The sequence below is a fragment of the Helianthus annuus genome, chromosome 16 (assembly GCF_002127325.2).
Source record: "Helianthus annuus cultivar XRQ/B chromosome 16, HanXRQr2.0-SUNRISE, whole genome shotgun sequence".
Taxonomy (NCBI): Eukaryota; Viridiplantae; Streptophyta; class Magnoliopsida; order Asterales; family Asteraceae; genus Helianthus; species Helianthus annuus.
This window is the reverse complement of record NC_035448.2, coordinates 195,376,194-195,388,634: the sequence shown is the minus strand read 5'-3', so window position 1 is coordinate 195,388,634 and position 12,441 is coordinate 195,376,194. Positions and strand designations below refer to the sequence as shown.

General features: G+C 33.9%; 1 protein-coding gene and 1 non-coding gene across 2 annotated transcripts; both read right to left on the bottom strand.

Annotated features, from left to right (window-relative positions):
* Positions 1–2,328: 2,328 nt before the first annotated feature.
* On the bottom strand, positions 2,329–9,379 carry LOC110915254 (probable sulfate transporter 3.3). Its single transcript, XM_022159921.2, has 13 exons — positions 8,817–9,379; positions 8,546–8,594; positions 7,903–8,110; positions 6,808–6,979; positions 5,921–5,986; positions 5,573–5,686; positions 5,360–5,476; positions 5,143–5,269; positions 4,035–4,321; positions 3,744–3,934; positions 3,166–3,248; positions 2,943–3,019; positions 2,329–2,640 (listed from the first exon to the last, which is right to left on the bottom strand). The coding sequence occupies exons 1-13, from the start codon at positions 9,126–9,128 to the stop codon at positions 2,491–2,493; spliced, it is 1,953 nt and encodes a 650-aa protein (XP_022015613.1). The 5' UTR covers positions 9,129–9,379; the 3' UTR covers positions 2,329–2,490.
* Positions 9,380–12,114: 2,735 nt separating this feature from the next.
* On the bottom strand, positions 12,115–12,196 carry TRNAS-AGA. Its single transcript has one exon. It is a non-coding gene; the product is annotated as a tRNA-Ser (tRNA).
* Between the last annotated feature and the right edge of the window lie 245 nt (positions 12,197–12,441).

Here is a 12,441-nt window from a genome sequence, read left to right as displayed (position 1 = left end):
ACTGATTAGTTAACTTTATCGCATTGTTACTTCCTACTATTCACAGTCGTAAATCGGTTCGCGTCGATTAAACATTCGATTAGTTCGATTCATTCTGGTTAACAACACTTACTCCACATAATACAAGTAAAACATAAAATAGACTAATTACAGTCAAAGAAGTCAAAGTTGACTTGGACTTTGACTTTGACTTTTACATTCGAAAACATGGGGTGTTACAATAAGGATTAACAAGATATAAAATGTTGTCAAGGATTGATTTACAAGTATTTTTTGAATGCCAAACGACATGAGGCGATCCCCTTTGCCTTGCGTCTAGGCTTCCAGGACCCTACGCGTCTCGGAGCGCCTCATACTTTTTCAAAACCAAGCTGATTGCATAGTTTATATTTGTTAATTCATCTCTTACATGATGTGCATTGTTATAAAAAGCAGTATTATGTTACAAGGTCTTGTTTATTCTTCTTCTATGATAACCACTATTATACTTTTGATGAGTTAAGAAATTAAAAAACAGTATTGCAGTTTTTGTTGTATTCAATAAAAGGTACCCATTGTTTATAAAGAAAAAGAATAGAAATACAGAGGAACTGAAGTCAACTGATGTCATGGAACCAGGGCCGTCTCCGAGAATGTTAAAAAAAATTTTGGCCCTGTGCGAGATAAAAAACCGGGCCCTACCCACCAATTGCCATATAAAATAAACACATCAAGTAGTCAATCACATATATAAAAACTAAAACCCATAATACGACGTAAAAACTTTGAACCACGTATTCACGCATTACATTGGGTTCGTTAAATGGGGGAATTCAGTTGTTGTCGGCTCGACTCATTACGTTATTGTTGTGATAGTGGGACTCGATATCGCAACACAAAAAGGAAACAAAAACAAAAGTTAATCATTACTATCACTATTATATTTGCGATTGTGATTTATAGAATCACTATTATATTTGCGATTGTTATTTATAGAATGACAATTGATTCATAATAAACAAACAAACATACTAGTTGTAAGCTAGACATTTTATTAGCTATGAGTATTTGTTTTAGGTTTTTTTTTACGAAAGTTTATAAAAGAATAAGAAATTCATAATAACAAACAAACAAAATCCCAAACGTATTGTATAAAATACATCTCTACAATGTAAATTAAACAATATATTGAATAGAAGCCATAACAAAGCGATTAAATAAAATAATAATATCATGAAACAAAAGCCATGTAAAAAGTTAGAAAATCATAAAAGGCCTCAGGTTATGAGGTTTGGCATCAGCAATGTAAATTAATTTAAAAAGAAATCTCAGCAAAGAAAAAAATGAAAGAAAAAGTTTATTACAGGATCGAACCAGGGGTAATTATCTAATGCAATTGTGTAAGAAAGTTCACTTTCCAACCACTGTAACATCCGTTGCTTTTGTATTAAAATTGAACTGTATTTTATGTATATACTTACTATACAAAATATAGATAAATTTAAAAATTACGGGCCCTTTGCGGGTTTGGGCCCTGAGCGACGGCCCACCCCGCACACCCTCAGGGCCGGCCCTGAACACTTCCCCTAATGAATGATGCAACAACTTTTTCCGCCGCACATTGACTTCATTGACCAAAACCGATGAAATATTGGTTGACTCATTGGCAAAAGTTACAGCTCTTGAAAATGCTCTTGCTGCTGTTGATGAGAAGTTCAGTTTTATGCAAAAGCTTCGCGGCTATGTTTCTGTGATATGTGACTTTATGCAGGGATGGATACCGGATACGTATTATTTTTATTATCATGAATATATTTTGGAATTTATTTTTTTAGTATTTCATACGCTTTACCTTTGTTACTTGAGTACAAAACTGAGCAAGTTATTTTTCCCTGAATTTCACGACAAAGCTCAGTTTATCAAGGAGCTAGAGTATCGAATGCAAAAGCTTCACAAGGAACGCGTAGACAGTGGCGAAGCTTGAGATTTCCGACAAGGGGGTCGAAAACGTATATACCAAAAATTTCTATAAAACCGGGGGGTCAAAAACGTATATACCTAAAAATTTCTATACGAAAACTACATGCTCTCCACTACTACTGAGCCAAAAGTTCGGGGGCCCCCACAAAGCTACGCCTTTGCGCGCAGAAGCTATCTTTGAAAGAAGAACAACTGACAGCAATGACGAGCTATCGGAACTTAAAGCATCTGTAAATGCAGCAAAGGTATGTTGATTTCGGCCTTCTTGTATTTAGATTTCATTGTGCACACCAACTCACCTAATAAAATATCTAACCATTAATATTTGGATCCTCACCAACATTATATTATATTTACTACTAAACTGAATACAGGGAAAGTGTTCTTTATAACATTAATGATCGAAACATTACAAGGGTTTTCCAAAACTATATTTGAATGTTTGTCTCATTCCCTTCCAGGCACCTTACTATATTAGGTCCCTAACAAAACACTACAACCTAATAGTTGAAACACATTACATTCATTCCTTCAACATGATACAACTTTCATAGATGAAAATAGTGACGAAACCGCTTCTCCTACCGTCAAGTAAAGATTATTCGGTTGCAAAAGTTCATGTGTCCCGTCCGCTTTTTGCAATTTCTCCATCACTTCTCCAACTGGATTCACCAATACAAGCTGTACGTAAACATATTAAAAGCGTTAGATCATGATTGTTAAAATTAATATTATTAATATATAATAGATGGAGAACTGTTTGAATATGTAAAAGTTAGTGGTATGTATAACAACAATTTTATTTCATTACAATTAGAAGTTTAAATCTTGGAAGAAGTACTGTTTTTGTATGACTCTCACATAATTATAATATTTATAGTTGTATTAGTGTATAAAGGGTAAAAGGTTTTTTTTTACTTATTTATACAATACTAAAATGTATTGAGAAACAATAAGTAACTAAAATGTTGTATAGTACTTACCTCAACACCCTTTTTTTCCAACACCCTTCTGAGTTCTTGGAAAAACATCACTCCATTTGCATCAATGGCACTTACAGCTGAAATTTACACAAAAACAAGACAATACATTTTGATATTAGTATTTAACTTTTTTATAGTAACACAATTTAGGAGTGAACTTTATACAATTCGGGCAATTTTAATCCGGCTTGACGCGTTACAATCAAATAAATTTAGGAATTACCAGCAAGATCTAGGATTACAAATCTAAGATCAGAATGACTTTTGGTTTCTTCTTCCTCATAATCTTGTATCCACCTCAAAATCCTTCAAGAAACAATCAGAAAAACAAATATGAACTCCCCTTGACTTCAAACCATCGATCCCGTGTGAATCAAAAATTAAATTAAGGGCCGAACCAGGGGGGGTGTGCAGGGGCGGAGCTAGTGTATTAGAAGGGGTAGCACGGGCTACCCCTCAACCCCGTCTCCTTACCAATTTTGTAATATAAAAAAATAAAAAATCCGGTTTTATACAAATGATACCTCTGATCCTCAAAAAAATAAACTGGGATGCCGCTGAATTTTTGGGCTAGCTCCGCCAGGGGGGGGGGGGAAGTGTATGTTGACCTCCCGGTCACAAAGATTTCGTCGGATATTTTTATATAAATTATGTGGTCTTATTTTAATAAAACATGATTTTGAAGTCTAGTTGTAGTCGTTAGAGAAAAGAACTTTATTACGGCCCCCAAACCAAAAAGTTCTGATTCTGTCACTAAATTCTAGATTTAATAAACTAAATTATATGATAAAATCTAGTTACCTTTCATTAAGATAATTGGAGTTGGCAAAACTAATTGGAGCCTGAATGCTTAAAATCAAGAAACCTGGGACAGTGACAGCATCCTTGTACTGATGTTTGTTCCTAAATATGTCAGTACCAGGTATGTTCCCCAACACCACTGTTTTCGGTCGTGTCATCTGCAACACCATCTTGAATATCGAAATCCCCACCTAAACGTATATTTTCAAACCATAAATTATTTCACTTCTTTTTTACAAGTTTTTATTTATTTATTTATGTTACACTATGAGGTCAAACAGTCACACTTACAGCCAGTGCAAGTCCTTCTTGAACTGATATAAAGATGACACCAAAAAAGGCACATAACATAATCACGAAGTCGAACTTATCGACTTTCCATATTTGGTAAGCCGCTGGGAGGTCGATTAGACCAACGACTGCTGTGACAATGATTGCACCTAGTACGAGGTTGGGTGTGTACTGAAACAATGGCATTAGGAAAAGAAGCGTGACCATAACCGTCACAGCCATTATTATGTTGGAGACCGCTGTTTTAGCTCCAGCGTTGTGGTTCACTGCTGATCGCGAAAATGCACCTGCGATGATCAGGTGGTCGTTAGAGTATAATTTTTTTTTTTTTTTTTGAACGGCCAACAGAATCAATCCCGAGCACTCTCGGGGCACCCACTGGATCAAACGGAGTACTCCGAGAGTAACCCGAGTCCACCACCAATTCCGGGGAAAACCCGGTAACCCACTCGCCCGTAGGCACGACAATGAAATTACCGGTAAAACCCGTTTGGCTCAAGGATCGAACCTAGATTTCCCTGGGTCTCCTATCATCGCCCACCAATGCCTCACTCTGCACCAAGTGGGAGTTGAACTTGCATCTCTCAAGAGAAATGCAAACCTTCCACCACTTGATCTAGAGATCATTTTAAGTTAAGGTTATTGGTTTTTCACTTTTTTGGGTTAAGTATAAATTTAATGGGTCTAAGAGGGTAAAAATAAAGAGTAAAGTACACGGATGGTCTCTGTTGTTAACCAAAATTTTGGATTTAGTCCTTCGTTTTTCAAAAGTATACGGATGGTCCCTGTGGTTTAAAGTTTAAACTTTGTAACGCATTTAGTCCCCAAAGTTTAGTGACTAAATGCATTACAAAGTGCATACCACAGGGACCATCCATGTACTTATGGCGAAAGTTGGTGTCTAAATGCGTTACAAAGTGCAAATTGCAGGGACCATACGTGTACTTTAAAAAAGCTAGGGACTAAATCAAAATTTTGGTTAACCACAGGGATCGTCCGTGTACTTCACTCAAAAAAAAAAAAAATAGAAATAGTTGAGAACTATTTCAAATCGGTTGACCCGAACATGATATGACCCGTTAACCGACCCAACTGTTTTGCTAACAACCTGTAGTGATGTAGCATGAAGTGGTGGAACCAACAACATTCATGGCTCCAATGGCAATCATTTCTTTGTTACCATCAACTTGGTAATTCTTCAGGGCTGCAAATGTTCTTCCTACCGCAATCCCTTCCTATGTAAAAAGACAAAAATACCCTTCTTTTCAGAATAATGAGCTATGACGAATTGTAAACTATATATGCAGTTAAAGTTGTATACTTACAGTTAGGGAAATGATGCCAGTGATGACACCAGTTTTCAAGACTAAACCAATATGACTTCCATGAAAATGTAACATGTTCCATGAAGGTGGATTTAGTCCTTGTTCTAATTTTCCAATCTATATATAGCACAAAAAATAATATTTACAAATTAGAATTTAATTATGGATAATTAAGTTTTAAGTAAATAATTAATAGTTAATAATAATACATACCACAGAAATGCCATGGTGTTGTGCTTTGAAAACAAAAACAAAGAGTGTTGAGACCACTACTGAAAGCAAAGGTGCTCCTGCTGATACCCAGAACAACTTTGGCTTCTTAATGCTCTGCTCATAATAAAAAAAAAATATTAGTTACATGCCATAAAATTACACCACTACAAAATGACCGTTTGTAACCGGTTTTAACTCTCGCTTTTACCGTCGTCCGCAAATAATTTTTGTGATCAAGTTTAGAGAAAAAAATAGCGGTCTCAAACTGGCTTAGGTTGAAACCGAGTCGGGTTTGGTACTATATAAGTCTTAGCAAAGTAACCCTCTAATACACCCATGTATACTTACAATGTGTCTTGTCACAAGCAGAAATACAAGAAAACAAAACCCCATCAAGATTGTTTGCCATGACCACTGCAACCACAAATCAATATATAGTATTAAAATAATAATAATAATAATAATAATAATAATAATAATAATAATAATAATAATAATAATAATAATAATAATAATAATAATAATAGAGCAAAAATATTATAAAAATGGTCTTATCACCATTAGGCGTAATTTTCGTCCAATAAGTCACCATGATACGTAATTATCGTCCTATGAGTACTCATTTCTTGATATGGTTTAAAGTAAAGTACACGGCTGGTACTTGTGGTTTACCAAAATTTTGGATTTGATCCATAACTTTCCAAAAGTATACGGATGGTTCCTGTGGTTTGAACTTTGTAACGCATTTAGTCCCCGGCCGACAAATCTAAAGGTTTTAGCATGTCCAAGTCAAGGACTAAATGCGTTACAAAGTGCAAACCACATGGACCATCCATGTACTTTTGGGAAAAACCTAGAGACTAAATGTGTTAGAAAGTGCAAACCACAAGGACCATTTTTGTACTTTTTGAAAGCTAGAGACTAAATCCAAAATTTTGGTAAACCACGATGAACATCCATGTACTTTACTCTATGGTTTATAAGCAAAGTTGTTTATAAGAATATTTGGAAGATATAATGTGTTCTATGGTTTATAAGCAAAGTTGTTTATAAGAATATTTGAAAAATATAATGTGTTATTTTTTCTCTTTTGTTAAAAGTCAATGTTTGTAATATATTTCATTTAGTCAGTCTTCATTTTGGTAATTTTGTTGATCAAATTGTTATTTTCTTGATTTTTCTATATTATTAAAAGGTATTAACTTTAGTTTAAATGTTAAAATAAAATAATTTACCTCTTTAGTGTTGTGAAATACAGATGACATAACAGGAACCAAACCCATTTCTTTAGTGAAATGAGTGATTCCAAGAAGAGCTTTCAGTTGCTGAAGTGATACTATGATTGCTGCTCCAGCCATGAATCCAATAAGTGTAGCCTTTGACAAGAAGTCAATTATGAACCCAAGCCTATAAACAATTAAACATCATCACATGCATGTTTAAATGTTGTGTACATCATGCATTAAAATATGTACATGAGTTATAATAATAAAGGGTTGGTCCCCTTTTTGTCATGGCCCATAGAATGTTTGTGGCAAGAGGTCAACATCACCCATTTGACCACCAAGAGACCTATGTTACTACCAGATTAGATTAAATATGAGAAAGTGCCATTTTTTACTTTAAAGTTTAAACTTTACCATTTGACTATATTTTTATAAAAAAAAAATTACAAGCAGGTTTATTCAAAATAGTTAAACATAAACTCATAAAGTACATCCACTTAAAACAACTCATCATCCAAAAAAAAAAAATCATGGTTTAAGATTAAAAACGTAACAATCTATCTTGGCACATAATTTTCGTCTTGAAGTCAGAAAAAAATATTTTTTGGACACATAATCTATCCCTAGGCAGATATCATCGGAAATGTTACTTAAGCGTAATAAGTGTCATAAAAGCATGAATTTCATGGACACGTAACATCATTTGGTTGGTTTTATCCTTGCCGCATAATTATTTTCCGTGAAATGACAAAAAAACATGATTTTCGTCGGTGTAGTGATTTCCGTTTTGAACACGTGTCAACATAATTATTGAATAAACTTTTTTCCTTCAGTGGTGTTATATCATTCAAACTTTAGTCAAATGACCATTATGATATATTTTTTTTGATTAAATTGGTCATTTAATTGATTTTCCCTAAACATTATATTTCATCAAATTTCAATAGTCATAGTGATTGTCAATGTTAGACTTCATTTTATCACCAAGAGACCTTTCTAACCACTAAAATCACATTAACATATTTGATCTAGTTGTGATGGTCAATGATCATCGTTGACCGTGAGTAGACCGTTAAATGAAAGAGACAGAGAGTGTGTGTGGACCTTAGAAATCCAAGAGAGGCTTGAAAGAGTCCAGCAAAGAAGGTTGAAGTGAAAGCCAATTGAAGATACAAAATAGGGTCAAGTGTTGGTGACACTTCTTGCCTTAACATTGACCCCATCAATAGTGATGCTATTGACACTGGTCCAACTGCTAGATCTCTTGAGCTCCCTAGCACAGCATACACTAACGGCGGCACGAAACTTGAATCTACATCATACAACCAAACAATATTAGTTAATAACCGAATAAATATATGTAATAAATTGTTATGCACTTTTTATGGTTATTGCATACTGCTTGTGGCTTCAAGGCTCAAGCATGCATGCATGTTGCCATGTTGGTCTTTGCTTGTGTATTTACTAATTGTTAATCTTTGGTTCTTGTCGATTTATTCGTCACAAACAAACGATCATCCTTATGAAAATGCGAATTGAAAAGAACATTATACTATACATGATAAAGTGCAATTAAAGATTCTTGTTGCACTCATTTCACTAGTGAAATTTATTTGTTTATGTAAAGTATAGCCTCTTTTGTGGTATTTTCCAAATTTTTAGGGTGGTTCGCGTAAAGCAAAATCTTTCTATGATCAGATACGAATCATAATATTAATCATGAGATTAAAGAAAAAAAGAAACTTACATAGACCAACAATAGGAGGGAGATTGGCAAGCTTTGCATAGCTTATACCCTGAAAACAAAAACATAAAAACCAAAAGGGATTAAGTCATAACCCAAACACATATACATCATACTCAGTAAATCCCACCAATAGTAAAGCTAAGGTAGGGTCTGGGGGAGTAAGAGGTAGACAGCCTTACCTCTACCCCGTAAGAATTGAGAGACTGCTTCCAGTAACCCAAACACATATACAAAGTATATAAACCGAAACAACTAAAACACAAAGATTTACCTGGGGAATGGCTAAACTAGCAATTGTAAGACCAGAAACAACATCAGATTTGAGTAGATTAAGGTTGTAATGAGGACCCCATTGAAGTATAGGGAAAATGTATTGAAAGGCAAGAATCCATTTTTGCTTAGTGGACTGGCCTTTGAACTGCCTAAGAGGGTCATCCGGAAAGAAAGTTTCTTTGAGCCTATTACTTATTTTTTGTAAGCTACTTCTCTTTGGTGGTGTCTCAACCTTATGAATTTCCATGGCTATCTCTACACAAGGATTATGATTATGAGAACCCATGTCCCCTTCAAACTTTCCCTCCATTCTTTTGTTTTAAAAACTAATGAACCTTTTCGATAACACGAGTTCAATATAATTAAGAAAGTGTTCAAGAGGAATTGAGGACAAGAATATGGAAGCAATATGAGGGGGTGTTTGCCTTTTATAAAGGATCATGAGCTAGCTAGTTGGTGTTGTTTATGTCATCTTATGAGACATGCATCCCCACACACATCCATCAACTTTTTATATTGAAAAGAGATGAGAGAGAGGGTAAGAGATTTTCTTGATTTTTCTTCCTTTTTTTCAAGAAAAGAGAGGATGGGTATGAAATAGTGTGTGGATATGAGGGGTAGGGAATTAACTTTTTAGGATTCTGGGTAAGTTCAAAAGGACATAAACCAAAAGGTTTTTGGATGGTTTGATGAGTGGATCAATAATTGAAAAGGGTTTGGATTCATGTTAAAAGTGGGCATATATATAAAAATAATAGTTAATTACTATTTTCATCCCTGTGGTTTGTCAAAAATCACTATTTCAGTTAATCAGTTAAAAAATTGTGATTTTAGTCACTGTGGTTTCACTTTCGTAACCATTTCAGTCCCTGTGGTTTCACTTTTGTAACCATTTCAATCCATTTATTCTGTAAGTACAGGGATTGAAATAGTTACGAGGTGGATTGAAATGGTTACGAAAGTGAAACCACAGGGACTGAAATCGCAGTTTTTAAACTAATGGACTGAAATAGTGATTTTTGGCAAACCACAGGGACGAAAATAGTAATTAACTCTAAAAATAATATTGGTTTGCTCTTAGGTGTTTCTTTTTTTTTCGAACGACAAAACTTCTATATATGAAAATATAGAAACCGGGTCAACAAGAAATTGGAACCTGTCATTTACAGGATTACATCGCGAATATTAAAATGATCAACCCATCTTAGGTGTTTCTTGAATGCTACTTGTCCATGGATAGTACACAGATATGAGAATTCAGCTTGTCTCTCACTGCCATACACAGTTGGTAAGATGGTTCTAGATAACGTAGGGTATTCATATGTACTTGTTCATGTGATGTTACTTTACTACTTAACTCAACAAGATCACTTATCTATATCATTTGATATAACTTGACTAGTTAATTCATAGATAATTTGTACTTCTATAACTTTACTCAAACACAACGCGTTCATACGAATTAATAAATGATTTGTTTCTAATGTGACAATTGTAAACTAAGACGTAAGTATTATTGGGCTCAACATCTAGACTCGTGTCTTAAATGTGTTGGGATCGTTTTGCCTAAGCAAACCCATATAGTTGACCTGTATTTGACAAGCTCGTTTGGGCCGTGTACACTCGCTAGATAAAATTTGCGGTTGAGAAAGGCTCAGGTGTTAGACACAGCTCGACCTGACTACAAGACCCGTCCTGGAATTCTTTGTGGCGACTGTAAAAATTCTTTTGTAGTCTTTGGTTAATTTGGATTCAACTCATGAACGGAAAACCTAATATTTATTTGGCAAAAAGAAAAAGGGGATTTTATAGGCAAGTTATGCCTTTTTGAACCTATAGGTTGGATATGGCAAGTATCACTAAGGGAAGTAGGCAATAATTTGTCTTTTTTTCTAAACAAAGATAATTGTTTTTTAAAAGGTGATACATATTACTTTTGTTAGGATACATTCACTATTTGAGTTGATGTGTAATTCAACCTGATGAAATCATTGTAACTCATAAAGTAACTCGAAAGTTAACAAAAACGTTTGCATATTTAAGATGAGAATTCGTATTCATTTACAAATAAATTGGTGATTTTTTTTTCTTTTTTGGAAGCCAAAGCAATAGTTAACCATGCTTAAATATCCATGGTTTGATTCTCGGATTCATACTTTAGTTTTTGATGATTAGCGGATTCTATAAATGATTTTCTCTGAACGGCAATTTTGAATCACTAACGGACCACTGGATATAATCCTGTCACCAGCGGAATGATCCTATAAATCATTCTAAGAACTATTTTTTTCTATTCTGTTTTGCAATTCCTCTTGATTATCGTTAGCTCTGTGTTAACCATTTTCTGTATATATAAAATGTATATTTTCCGTCCAAAAAAACACAACAGTATTTTAAATGTTGATTTATTATTACAGAACCATTTTCTATACTAGAAATAGATGATTGTTTCATGCTCTTCTAAAAAATTAGAGGTTTATTTGAACACAAACAAAAACCTATATTAACCTCCTAAACATCATATGAATAACTTCTTCCCTATAAATGTGAATACTTTTACCTCCAGTCGACTTAACAACTTTAATATGAGAAATATATTTAGGTATGGCTACAAACAAAAACGAACACGAACAAAACCATGTATGTGTTCGTCTGTTAATAAATATATGTGTTCACGAAGTGTTCATAAATATTTACGAACGTGATTTTATGTTCGTGTTCGTTTGTTAAGGAAAGGAACTTGTTCGTGTTCATTTGTGTTTTTTTTTTTTGTTAATTTTAGGCAGCGAATGAAAACGAACGTTAATGAACACAAATAAGGACAAACTAATGCTCATGAAGACAAACAAGGACAAACTAATGCTCATGAACGCCTATTATAGTTATTTGTCGGCATTTTAATGTATTTAAATAAAATATAAAAACTAAAACACTAATGAACTATCGAACATGATACCGATCATGAACATTAATGAACGAACGTAACATCTGTTCATGTTAATTCATTTAACTAAACGAATGAAATTTCTTGTTCGTGTTCGTTTGTTTAATAAACGAACGAACACAAACGAATTTTCCGCCGAACAATGCACGAAATGTTCATCGAACGTTTAGTTCGTTTGCAGCCCAATATTTAGGAGCATCCATAACTTGACTTAAACATGATTTAAGATAATAATAACAAGAGATTAAGAGATACTGTGTCTAGTTAATAGAAAGATAAATTAATTTTCGACTCATTAATAAGAATAATTATTATAATGTTCTAAAAAGTGTTTTTTTAAGAAAACAAAAATCGTGGACGGCAGGATTCGAACCTGCGCGGGCAAAGCCCACATGATTTCTAGTCATGCCCGATAACCACTCCGGCACGTCCACCGGTAATTTCTCTTGACTTCAACGTCCATTTAATTATATTATCTAAACTAGCTTACAACCCCGTGTATCACACGGGTTGAGTGATGAAAAATGTAAATTATAAACTCGTATATAATCCTTATTAATGAAATGACTTATTTAGATAAATTAGTAAAAATAAAGAACGGTTATATTTTCATTACTTGTACATGTGATTTGATACTTTATTAGTAATTATAGTTTATATCCAAATAATATATTTTATT

Excerpts from the sequence above, each read along its gene's own strand:
- LOC110915254 (XM_022159921.2), bottom strand. The coding sequence starts at position 9,128 with ATGGAGGGAAAGTTTGAAGGGGACATGGGTTCTCATAATCATAATCCT. Across the intron at positions 5,987-6,807 it reads TATTTCACAACACTAAAGAG|TGGTCATGGCAAACAATCTT; the intron begins GTAAATTATTTT and ends TTGTGGTTGCAG. Across the intron at positions 5,687-5,920 it reads TGCTTGTGACAAGACACATT|AGCATTAAGAAGCCAAAGTT; the intron begins GTAAGTATACAT and ends TATTATGAGCAG.